Source organism: Wasmannia auropunctata, unplaced genomic scaffold (genome assembly GCF_000956235.1).
Source record: "Wasmannia auropunctata unplaced genomic scaffold, wasmannia.A_1.0 LD335186.1, whole genome shotgun sequence".
In the NCBI taxonomy this organism is placed as follows: Eukaryota; Metazoa; Arthropoda; class Insecta; order Hymenoptera; family Formicidae; genus Wasmannia; species Wasmannia auropunctata.
Window position 1 is genome coordinate 96,864 of NW_012027704.1, and position 13,266 is coordinate 110,129.

Here is a 13,266-nt window from a genome sequence, read left to right on the forward strand (position 1 = left end):
AACATTATTCAATTTTTCCAGCCAATATTTTTGCTGTAGCGCCTAAATTTTAACAACTAATAAATTTTAGACTTTGGCAGTAACAATATTAGTTGTCCTTATATTTTAAAAACCCACATTAGCTGCTACGGCTATATTTTAGCTGCGTTGGCCAATCCTTTCTCTGTCTGTGACGCACCCACACAACACCAGGCTATATCAAACGGCCGCACTCTTCAACAACTGCGGCTAAAATTATATATGCCACTCAACATGACTATTCGAAAAGGTTCACACTATGTAGTTCAACAGTCGTCCGATAAATGGCGTCAATGGGGTGGCTGCAAAAAAATCAGTCCGGGAACTTATGGACCGCACTGTGTATATATATATATATATAATTTATATTAAGTTATTATAATTTATTTTATATGTAGATATATATATATATATATATATTAAATTATATTACACACATAAAGATTTTAAATATAAATTATTTTAGCACAATGTTTTAACAGAGATCTGACTGCACTCTACAAATATTTTTTGAGTACAATTAAACATTGGAAAATTTAACTGTTGAATTTTTCTGCGTATATATAGAGATTTGTGAATTTGAAATATAGGTATGTTTCGTTATTAAAGCGATGTCGGCCTATCGACGCGATATAACGCTTCTTATCTTTCTCTCGAGACAAACGTGTGTTTCGACATGTAATTCCTATCGTTCACGCTTGTTAATGGAAAACAATGCGTTCAAGTAGACGCGGCCTAAGGAACGTATAAAAAAACATATCAGAGACCTATGCGTCTCTGACAAACATCTAAATATATATGCATACACGTATCTATAATGTATACACATGATTATCAACAGTGAAAATATTTCGAGATAAGCGTAGTATATCTACAACTGCGTAACGATAACGCGATGCGTATCAAAGAGTCGCAGTATGGTATTACACACATATCGATCTACTTGGCTCCTATCAAGAATCATTTTACGCTTGGAATACGTTCAGAAATAATTACAGTATATGCGGGCGAATATATGTAACGAAATGCATGACTTCAAATTTCAGATTTAGATGTTCTCTCTACCGCGTAACGTATTTTCCTTTTTTTTCGATAGTCACTATGGTCCTAGGATCGTGCTTGTCGACTGATAATGAATGTGCATTTATATGAATGTGAAAAAGGGATAGTAATGCAATTTGCGTAATTTTGGAAATTTTGAAAACTATATGAAAGTTAGTAATGTTACACTACTGCGTAGACAATCGGATATATCTCTCAATTAAAAACGAGTGACTTTTAAATCTATTAAATTCTCTTCTATATATCCTTTACGGTTTTTTACCTTTCTTTTCTACTTGTCAAAATTAAATCGATTTTTTTTGTAGGAAACTATATTTTTAAACAACAATGTACGACGTATTTGAATAACAATACACGAGATATTTGATCTACGCAGTTTAATCCAAATTTCCATTTGTAGAATTTTGTACTTACACGATAGTTTTTGAGAATGGATTAATCTTGGAAATGGAAAACCACCTGTATGATACCGTATATCGAGAGAGGGAAACTTGATTCGAACGATTTATGTACTCACACAAAAAAAAGCGAAAGAGAGCTTCGAATTTTCAGTTTTGTAACAATGTGAACGACCTTGCAAAATCTACCAATCTTTTATCCTTAAAGAGCCAGTAAAAGAGAGAGAGAGAAATCACTATAGAGAGATAATATCGAAGTATTATCGAAAAGTATTGACAAAATATATGACGTATCATTCGTCACTTTACGAAATTATAAACTATAAACATACCTCACAATGTTACGAATATCTCTGCCAAAGTTGATCTATTTTTATAAATATGTATAGATATATATCCTTCTCCATCTTTGTCATAATTTGTCTATCTTGACTATCATCTATGGTGCCGATTTTTACTGTATAAGAGATATATGTATATTTCTATTAGGTACTTCGAAATATGAAATTTAGACATTTCGAATATGTGCCGTTATACTTTTGTATGTAATCTACCAAAGTGAGAGCAGATATTCCTGAATATATATGTTATTTGTTAAATTTTGAAAACACGATTGCTAGGACGATATTGATAGGGTCGAATTTATCGTATATGATAATTTTGACAAAGATTAAGATTTTCTAATCATTATATAATCGCCTCCTGTTCTTCCGTTGTAATATATACATAAAAATGATTTTTTTGAATAAATGTTCCTAAATTCTAGTAACGAGTACACGATTGTACAATTTTATGAAAAGTCTGTTTATTATACTTTCTTGATACAATTGTTCTTTTATTATCTCTCTAAAAAATTGATACAAGATTTATAAAAAGAATATTAGTCTTCTTTTAACTGCAAAATTTTCTGCAAACTCCTCTATGCGTCCATGCGACAATCAAATTATTTTTTTATCGATTGCGGCGATTGCGCTATATTATATCTGTAATTAGAACTAAATGTTTATGTCAAAATAAAAGCGACATGCGAGATATAGCTGTTATTTAAATTTTGGTTTAAGTCCCCTGCAGATAACATGCAGAGTTAAAAAAAATTTATTCGTATATATTCAGTCGTATATCATCAATTCTGAATTTATTTTCAAGTGCAAAAAGAATTTTTCTTCAGAACTTCTAGAAAAAAAATCTTTTTTGCATCTGAAAGTTAACTCGCAATCAGAATAATTGATGACATACGACTAAATTCTTTTTGAAGTGCTATGTGGGATCAGTGTTATTCTTTAAATCATATACATATTCCTTCGTTATCATTGTATTTAAAAAATTGATTAATGTATACCTGTACACTCTTTTTTGTATAAATCATTAAAATAGATGTACAAAATAAAAAAAATATATTTATTGAATACTCATGCGTTATGTAAAAACATCTCACCTAGAAATTATTATTTATTAAATTTTTGTTATTATTTAGAAATTAATACTTATACTTAAAAACGTTTTTTTTTAATAGTGCACGTCTACCTATACATTTTTAAATATTTCAAAATTATTATCCCTTGAACTATTAATTTGACTAAATTAACAGATAATAATTTTAAGTATTCTATTTTTTATTGTTATTGTATGTATATATGTATAACGTGTACGTTGCTTTACGATACTGCCCTCTACTATACATATTGATCCATATTGGTTCACACATTGCCTATCACGAGGCCGGTAAAACAGAATGGTTTCTGTCAAAATGGCCGAGTGTTCGTAGAAGGTTAAATTCTAATCGCCGGAAGAAGTCGTTTGGGTGTGCGAACCGATCATTCAAAGCCTGCGAATAACGGGCGGGCCCATTTTCCCGAGGATATGTTGTCGTCCGGTAAACGCAGTTTATCCAAAGAGGACATTAAAGCCGCGGACAAAGATGAGAAAGTGAGTATGCCTCATCGTCGCATCGGCGTACGTCGAAGAATACGCAGCGTTCGAAAATGACGTCACGCTTGGCGGGAAACTTGACATATGTTTGAACTGTGTTTTGCAGGAGTCGCTATTGGAACACGACAGTGATCTCGATGAGGAGATGCTGTTCACGTAAGATAGAAAATTATTTTTGTAATTGTATGCAATTACATTGAAGAAACTTGTGTATAAATATTGCAAATGACATTTTTTGACAAAAACAAGACAGTATATTAGAATAATAAAAAAGGTTATATCTTACTTTGATATAATTTCTTTTATCTCAATTTGATATAAATTAATTTAACATTTTAATGTAAATCGTAATATGTTTACTTTTGTTTCTTTAGTATATTTGCTGTATTTTTTTAATTAATAATGCTATATTTTTTCTTAATTAATACAAATACACTAACGCGATATACGTAATTACAGCAGACCCAGCACGTCAAGTAAAAATGAAAATGTTGACAATAAAATGGATAGGTGAGTGATAATTTTTATATTTTAAGAATTTATGTATATATGTATATATCAAACTAATATTAATATATTAATCTACTTTGATAAAAGGAGGATATGTATTTTAATTAACATACGCTTTCTCAATTCGTAGCAGTTATTATTTCTGCGTAATTTTAACCTCACTTACTATTTATATTTATGTATAATTTATGCATATACATATATTGTACAATTATCATAAATTTACTCTTTATTACTCTTGTGTAAAAATACTATTGGATTGAACAAACTGTTCGAACAAATAGTGTACAATAATGAATTTAAATGATTTTTTAACAATTTCCAATAATTTTTTTGTAAGTCTAATAGTATTTTTACATAAAGGTATAATTAAAATGCAATTTTTATCTTTGTTAAATTAGACGAAGTAAATGAATAAAATTAATCACAGAAGATAATAATTGGTTTGTTTATAAAATAAACTATAAAATTCAATTCGTGGTCAATACAAGCGTAAAGCGTGGATGAATTTGCAATAATAAATTTCTGAATAATTTTTTAAATTATTGACTATAAATATATTCATTTAGTAAAGATTGATATTGATTTCAATCAACGAAGGAATTTTGTGTGCGCAAGAAGTTAAATTGCAAACCTTTAAAAATGCATAAAGTAAAGAAAGCTAATCCGTACCATCACACATGCAACTGCATTTTAAACTTGTATTGATCTTGAGGTATTTAAGTTTAAATTAATTTTCATATTCCTGCAATTGGTACAATATATTACATACAAATTGTTACGGACGAAATTATAGCACGCGATCGGTATTGATTTAAATGTCTGTACTTAAAGCAGAGATTTATTCGTCTAACAATAAGCGTAGACTTATTGCGTCTTATATGATTTAAAGCGTCAAGCTGCAAATTCAAGAGGTGGCGGACGTGATGCGAGATAATGTCCAAAAAGTAATGGATCGCGGCGAGAGACTGGAGGACTTACAGGAGGCGAGCGATCGTCTGAACATGGCCGGAAACGAGTTTAGAGAGGCGGCGAAGAGAGCGCAAAGGAGAGCGTGGCTCCAGAATGTGAAATCGAGGATCATTATTATCAGCATCACTATGACAATCGTGCTTTTCATTGTTGGTAAGAAATACATAGCGCCGCGCAAGTATATAATCAGTTATATAAATGATAAAACAGAGTTATATGACGTATCTCATGTCTTATCTCTTTTCATATTTTTTAAGCCTCTCGTATCAGTTTGCACACGTTTTTGCTCGTTCATATTTTCCTTCTTCGACTTTTTTTTCTTCATGACATATATTAATATAAAATGAATTTAATGCAAATAAATAAGGAAAAAGTCTTCAAATACGGCCGAGACTAAATGAGGTGCCTATTAATATTTATATTATTTTTTTAATTTCAGCTACAGTAAATTGTTCACCGATTATTATCGATCTTTTAGCATCGAAACTTAAAGCTGAAATGTAGCTAAAATTTAAAAAAATTATAACTATTAATGGATAACCAATAAATCTAATCTCGGCTCTGGCTTTTTTCCTTTTTTATTTGTTGCATACGTAAAACGGCATCTTAGTTAAATTTCTTATGAATATATATATTGTATATATATATATATATATATATATATATATATATATAATATATTAATGAATATTAATTAGAAACTGATGGTTTGCGGCTCGGAAACAAATGGAAATTTTTATAAAAAAGATTCTAAATTAAAAACAATTTATAAGACATTTGTTCTGCAGATGTAAAACTAAATGTACATTTATGAAATTAAATTTTTTAATTTTAATTTTGTAATGCCAATTTTCATCACGATTAAGAATTATTTTTATTAGTTAAAAAAATTTATTTCTTTTTTATTTCATTCTATTTTACATATTTCTAGTACTATTTTCCAGTACTATATATTTTTAGTACTATTCTATTTTTTTACATATATTTTACACAATTTCTACATTTAAATAAATTATCTATTTAAACACTTTAAACCAAGGTTTCGAAATATCAATGTTACATCTACATTAAATCAGTCAGTTTTTGGAGTGTTGTCTAGTTAGATTAGCGCGTGTCATTTTCAGTTTTGGACATCATGGTACTTTACCTGGTTCTCAGATAACGAGCATAATGTTCCGAGCCTCGATCATTCGAATTAAGGTACATAATCTTTTACATTTTCCATGAATTTTGCACTGTAACTTTTACGTTCAAAGATCACAGTGATCACACGTTTAACGCCATAAAAATTTTTATTGCACTGCGCAGTGTCGAGTGCACTTTGCAATTTTTTTCTCGTATAAACTATTTCTATTTTGACTCGCTTTTATTTATCACATTTCCCCATATTTTAATGTAGCTGCATTTTTATCATATAATCACCGTCAATGTGCTCATGATGAAAATATTATTGCAATATCTTTTTTCCTTTTCAGTATCCATCGTTGTGAAGTACGCCTGACTGAGAAATCACCAATATGTTGTACATTAAGATCTTCTTCCCGCGAACCAATTATAAGTATTGTAGTTACATAAGTTTTTCTGTATAAATATATCTCTTCTATTATTTTTGTGTAAACACGTGTCGTCGTTTCTATATATGACTGCATTTCTTTATCGTTCACTAACAAAGGCAGAACGTCTCGATAGCGCTAACAGTAGCGCGCTCTCCATACACCGCACACTTAGCACCATAAAAATTGTACTGCTGTTTATATTTATCTTATACCAACAAATGATTGAAATTAAGGCGATGATAATTATTGGTTGGTCAATTTTATTTTTTAAGTAATTTTTTGAATTAAGTTATATTTATATATGTTTATTATCATTCTTAAATAATAAAGTTACTTCTGTTTTATTTGTCTCTCTTTTTGTTTAACGTATAGACTTTTTCCTTTATGGACAAAAGTCTTAATGCAACATAATTCTGCGCATATTTCTCGCGCATTATAATACACTTAATCATACAATTGATGTCAAACTGCAATGGAAATTGTAGAATGATATAAGCGTTTGTCATTTTTTTCATACTGTTTTTTCATACTGCGTCGTTTTTTAATACGTGAGATATTAACGCGTGAATATCTCACGTATTTAATCTGCATATGTGTCATTATATTACGTCTTGGTAAGTTTCAACAAGTTTATATATTTTAAGATTTACATATTGCACATCTTATATATTATACAAGGTGAACTTCCATATTTAAGGACAAGCTTAGATCTCATACTTGATCATTAAACGTATTACATAAATAAGCTCGATATTCATTTTGTATATACTTTTTTTTTTTACTAAGAAATAACGTATAATGAATGTAACGACGTGCCTTATACATGTCTTTCTCTTACTACTTTCTATTAGTAAAATAAAGCGTAGTTCTTTTCTAGAATTTTTTTATATTTTAAGAGTATAATTGTATAACAAAAATTATATAGCATTTATTTATACTTTTATAATTCTCGATACGATATACTTTTGATATCGATAAACTTTTAAGAGAATTTAGTTTCTCTTTATTTATTTATATTATTAAAAAAAAGAAAAAATTGTAATAAAATTTAGATATTAATATTCGTTTATTTAAAAGTAAAATTAAATGTAATAATTAAACTTTTTGTTAAAATAGGATATCGAAATTGTCGAAATTATCGAATAAACGTGGAATATAAACAAGAGTGAATAATACATATATTATATATATATATAAAAAAGTTTCAAATTATTTATAACAAACATAAAAAATGTTTCATTGGAATTCATTAAAAGCTTGCAATTTCGCAATGGAAAGTGATCATATTATAGAGCAATCTTATACGTGACAAGCTTTATATGTAGTGTGACCTACAAATTACGATAGGCGTGCGAGACGATCTTACGTCTGTTCAAAATAACCGATTTGATCGTTGTCTTCGTTTTTTTATGCCAATGAATCGCAGTGACGAGTTCTTCGCACGGTCGTATCAGCAACACGTAAGAAGCACGTTTTAATTAATCACCTTTCTTTGAATTTTTACCGGAGATTATTCAGCATACCACAAGAATTAATAGTTAGGAACAAAATGTTTTCATTTCTTTAATCTTCCATTCGTTATTCTCATATTCTATTCATTATATATTTGTTCTCTTATCGTTTAGATCTTATCTGACAATAAAATGATAAATAAAATGAAGTAAAATACATGAAATTTTTATTTCTTTCTTTTAAATTGTGCTACGCAGAAAATAATACAGTTAAATCATTTTATTTTGCTCTGGTCACGTGTGATATGATAATAACACAATTCCAGCACCGCATATAACTGATAAGACAAAACATAAATGATCACATTTACATATACATTACTATGCTATATATAGCATCTGTGGTTTAAGCTGGGTTCTATTGGAATGTGAGTAACTAAGAGAATTATTTATTTAGAGTCGTTTGAAGAGAATTCGTTGTAGAACTGTACACCGCAAAACCGAACCTACCGCAATTCCGCGTTTTCCCCTCATCTTTTCGAAGCACCCGCTGTCAGAAGCTCGCGGAGAGCTTTTGTGCGCATGTGTTATCCGTCGCAGCGTGCAATATCAGCTTTATCACTCTCACCCCCACCGCGCCGCAAAGTAGCTAGCGTAGGATGGCTCGTGGATTCACGATGACTACTACGTATACATCTGTCGCACATAGTGGACGTGGGGGATACGCGGAGTGCCGTATATGTCGGAGGCGTCCTTCAGCTCCGTTTCAGTCTCACCACGACGTTCGCGTTCAGCAGTTCTTAGCCGGTTCACTCGTTAAGTGCGATCGGTGTTTGTGAGCTGACGCCATTTCTGGGTTACACGCTCGTTTAATTATATACCGGGAGTTCTAGGACGAGGTAGCGTACGGAAAAAAAAAATGATAACGACAGATTTTCGCCAGATTATTATCACCGCGCTGAGCCTGCTGCTCGGTGGCTTTCTCCTTACCGGAAGTCGTCGGCGCTTTATCTACTTGCTTTACAAGACGCTGCCCAGAGATATTCTGTGAGTATGCATGTGAGAAAGTGCAGCGAACGGACAGGTTCAAATGTTCTACGGATAATTAAGCGCGAGCGCCCGTGATACGAGCTTAGACGTATATTGCTATATATACTATCTCATGCGCTGGTATCTGTTGCTCAAGATAGAGAACAAATTAGAAGAAAGTATATTAGGAGATATATTTTATAGTTTCATAATGTCATATAATTTTTATTTTATATTTAATTAATGTAAATAATACCATAATTTTATTTTATACTTTCTAGACATATTTTTCACGTTAAATCTAATTTATAGTACCTATAAAGTGACGATTATCGTTATCCAAGTTTTTTTATTGCTTTAAGATGTTCATTTATACAATATCAATTGAATAAAATTGTAAAAATTAAAAATATATTTGTTTTTAATATATAATATATATCATTTTATTTATTAACACATGTGAATTTGATTTTTCAATGCAATAATTGTTACAAATTATTTACTTGACAGTAGATGAAATATTAATGGAAAAAGCTGGAAATATTTTATCGCGTATAGCGATATATTTAAAGCTTGTAATAATAGGCTTTCGTGCTTCATGTTATATTATGGATTAATAATTTGCGTTCAATGCCCGAGTTGCATGATTGCCCGTCGCATTCGCTTCAATGCTTCGTTTGCCGTTGGAATGCACCATGCGTGAAAGATGAAGGAGTCTATAAGAGCTCTCGATGCATCTTCCTTTTATTACATTATAACTTTCTATTGAAATAACCATCTTGTTGCCATAATTTAATTTGTACATTATTAATAATTACATTTGCTAATTAAAATATTTTATATATGTTGATTAAAAAAATTTTAATTGTTTAATAATTGCGTTTATAATTGCTTACTTTTACATAAACACTATTGCTAAACAAAGTTTTTTATACTGTATTCAATTTCACAATATTTTATATTTATTTATTTATAAAAGCATACATTTTTTGCTACATATAAGAATCACAGAAATTTCTAATTCTAAAAAACTAAAGTAATATAACATAATATTTTATATAATAATAATAAGAATGTAATGTCACAAAATATTTCTTAATTTTATATGATATTTTGACTCAGTTGGTATCTTGATGATTGAATTGATATCCTTTTTATTTGTAAAAGAGCAAGATCAAAGTCTTAAATCGTTATCGGTGTCGGAAAAATAAATCTTTTATTTTTAGATTTAGATAATATAGAAGAGATATAGCAAGAATGTTTGCGCAGCATACATTAATGTATGCTAATAAATTTTATCGTTTCTTAGTTTTTATGTTATTATTTAGATTTCAAGACTTGCTTCTTAGAACTTGAGTATGTAAATGAATAGTAATATTTATACCGCTCTCTTATGCGCGCAAAAAAATATGTGAGACTTTAATCTTATAAAATTAGCTAAAGTGTTACAAAAAAAACACATTCTTTCTTACTTTACAATATGGTATAATATTAAATTTGCTATTGTATTTTACAATTTGGTTTTAAGACTTTTACAATATTTTGCATTCAAAATTTAGATTTTTAAATATTCTTATTCTTTAATATTTCATTAAATAGCAAAGCTAATCGGACATATGTCATATATTCCAATGGTAATTAATTTAATATAATTGCTATCTTAATTTTTAATGTATTATAATTTATCAATCAGTAGTATTGATTTTTTATTGCAACCTCAAAATCACTTAAGGCATATTGTTACCATGCATACGTAATATATTAACATGTGCAAAGTTGATGAATAATAATTAGAAAAAAAAAGATTTACAATTAAATGATAGCTTGACATTCAAGCTCTTACTAATTGCATAATTATACCTTTATTTATTATAGATATCTGTCATTAGTTTAAAGTTTCTACATTTGTTGATTAATATTTCTTACATAATGTAACAATACGCTAATAAATGTTAATTAAATTAGAGATATTTGCGTGCAGCACGAGCATTAATATGTTGACAATTTAATTTAATATTATGTATATTATTTGATAATACTTCTTATTTATTTAATTATTCTTATCGTTTTACAATCTTTTGTTATGAAATCTATTTAGTGTATAAGAGTTTTTATCATTGCATTTTCACGCGCCTTGTTTTGCCAGCCTTATCTCTCGTAATTCTATGTATCTTCTTGTTGAATAACAAAGTTTGAAGATCTATTAAGTGACAAAAACACTTAAAGTTTAAGTACACTGAATCTTAATACATATTTATAATAAAAGTACTTACTCACGTGTTGAAACATTGCGCATAAAAAGTAGGTACTGTTACATAGATGTCTGCTAAGATAAAATTTCAAACTGGTAAATTTTATATAAAGGGAATGCTAAGTATACCTGTTGTAAATAAAAAACTCATTTATCAATTTCAAAAAGTATTATTCTTTCGACGATATTATTAATCACGAAATAAATTTGCTTTGTCAGATTTGCAAGTATATGGATTATGATTCTCAAATTAAAAAGATATTAATGTGTGTATATGCGAATATATAAAAAAAATTAAAATAAAACAAGATATAATGTTAATCATATTATTTTCTTTGTTTCTTTTATTTGATATTCGTTTGAAATTATTTTTTGCAAAAATAAGTGGACGAAATTCCAATAGCGATTATTGCAATGTACACAATACGAGTGCGACATACAGAACAGTCAGTCTCGAATTGCTTTAGTCTCAATGATGTATACTACGTATTATATCGGTCGCATGGAATATTACGTGTCAACTAGTGCAAAGATCGCATTACGAAAGTCATGCACGCGCATACGCATTTCGTATGTGTATAACGGTATTGAAAGCGATCAAGATTTCTAAAGCATTCATTTAACGCACTCGTGTTGTGAAAAATAAATAAGGGCATTTCAGATTTTCGCTCTGTTATAATGGAAAGATTAATTTTAATCTGTTGATTTGTTATGATTTTTTAGAATTTTTCCTAATTACAATTTTCAGTTGATTTGTTGACAATATAATAATTATAAAAATTGAAATTTGTTAAGCGTCAAATATTTGTACTTCCAAATTGCAAATTTGTTATATATCATTTATTATTTAAATATTTCAATTGATAATAAATATATATTTGCATTTATAGATAAAATTATTATTGACAAACGATTAAAATAATCAGCAAAATAATCAAATTGTCTCTCTCTCTCTCTCTCTCTCTCTCTCTCTTTCTCTCTCTCTCTCTCTCTCTCTCTAGTGATAAGCAGGCTCAATTACGAGATTTGAGAGGCTATCATACATAAATTGACAGGTTTTATTAGAATTTATTTTTTTTTAAAAACACAGAAATCAGATAATATATTTACATATGTAATATATCAAAATACATGAAATTTGTTCTTTATACACTTAATCACATAAATGTGAAGTAATAGAAGAATAACTCACAAGAGGGAAAATGAACAATAAAGTAAAGTTCAGAATGCAATGATTCGACAATCTATGAATATGTATTACGTATTGGTATTTTTTCTTTTTTTCCGATTAAATTTTTCTTTACAATATTTGTAAAATTATGTTGTTGATACCTTATTCTTTTCGAAATATATGTCGAATATGATTACAATGTATCTATATATAAACCAACTGATATATTTATTTTCTTATCAATGCTGGCACTCGTAATTTGAGCAATGAGTTATTAATGTCCGCTTTCCATACAATTATCGCAATGAAGTAAAGTTCAGAAAGCAATGACTCGACAATCTATGAATTGGTATAGTCATGTGAATAATGTTTTGGTTCTTTCTTTTTTCTTTTCCGACTAGACTTTCGCCTTCATAATATCGTAAAAATCGTAAAAATATCGTTGCTAGTACTTTATTCTTTTCACGAAGTAAATAAAATAATTTATTATTACATTGTAATTTATTTATTACATTAATAATTGTTCAATGCATTGATTTGTATAACACACACACACACACACACACACACACACTCTTATTATATGAGAATCACGCACTTATAAAACTAGTGGTAAATCGAAAAGAACAATAAAAAGAGATTATCTAATATGGTTATAATTTGTATCTATACATAAACCAACTGATACTTTCATTTTTTTATCAACTTTGACAAATTCGGAATTTAAGCAATGACTCATCAATGTTTGCTTCCTGTATATAATTATCGCAATTTGCGATAAGTGACTAAAATAGAACGAGTTTTTGTTCTAGAACGTGTTTTTGTTTTTTAATATAGCATGTATACTGCAGTTTTCAATAAATATTTCTTGCTCTTCTTCTCCCTTGCTTTCTCTCTCTCTCTCTCTCTCTCTCTCTCT

The 13,266-nt window shown here is 28.9% G+C and overlaps 1 protein-coding gene across 3 annotated transcripts; it reads left to right on the plus strand.

Annotated features, from left to right (window-relative positions):
* Positions 1 to 3,205: 3,205 nt before the first annotated feature.
* Positions 3,206 to 6,507, plus strand: LOC105457655 (synaptobrevin homolog 2-like). 3 transcript variants are annotated; one of them, XM_011702449.1, is made up of 6 exons: positions 3,206 to 3,404; positions 3,514 to 3,563; positions 3,867 to 3,917; positions 4,810 to 5,042; positions 6,014 to 6,089; positions 6,365 to 6,507. In XM_011702449.1, the coding sequence occupies exons 1-5, from the start codon at positions 3,339 to 3,341 to the stop codon at positions 6,049 to 6,051; spliced, it is 438 nt and encodes a 145-aa protein (XP_011700751.1). In that variant the 5' UTR covers positions 3,206 to 3,338; the 3' UTR covers positions 6,052 to 6,089; positions 6,365 to 6,507. The 3 variants fall into 3 exon arrangements, with proteins under 3 accessions (XP_011700751.1, XP_011700753.1, XP_011700754.1); XM_011702451.1 differs by having other exon boundaries at positions 3,870 to 3,917; XM_011702452.1 differs by lacking the exon at positions 6,014 to 6,089.
* The last annotated feature ends 6,759 nt before the right edge of the window (positions 6,508 to 13,266 follow it).

Coding starts and splice junctions, on each gene's coding strand:
- LOC105457655 (XM_011702449.1), top strand. CDS start 3,339: ATGTTGTCGTCCGGTAAACGCAGTTTATCCAAAGAGGACATTAAAGCC. Junction 3,405..3,513: donor CCGCGGACAAAGATGAGAAA/GTGAGTATGCCT, acceptor TGTGTTTTGCAG/GAGTCGCTATTGGAACACGA. Junction 5,043..6,013: donor AATCGTGCTTTTCATTGTTG/GTAAGAAATACA, acceptor TGTCATTTTCAG/TTTTGGACATCATGGTACTT.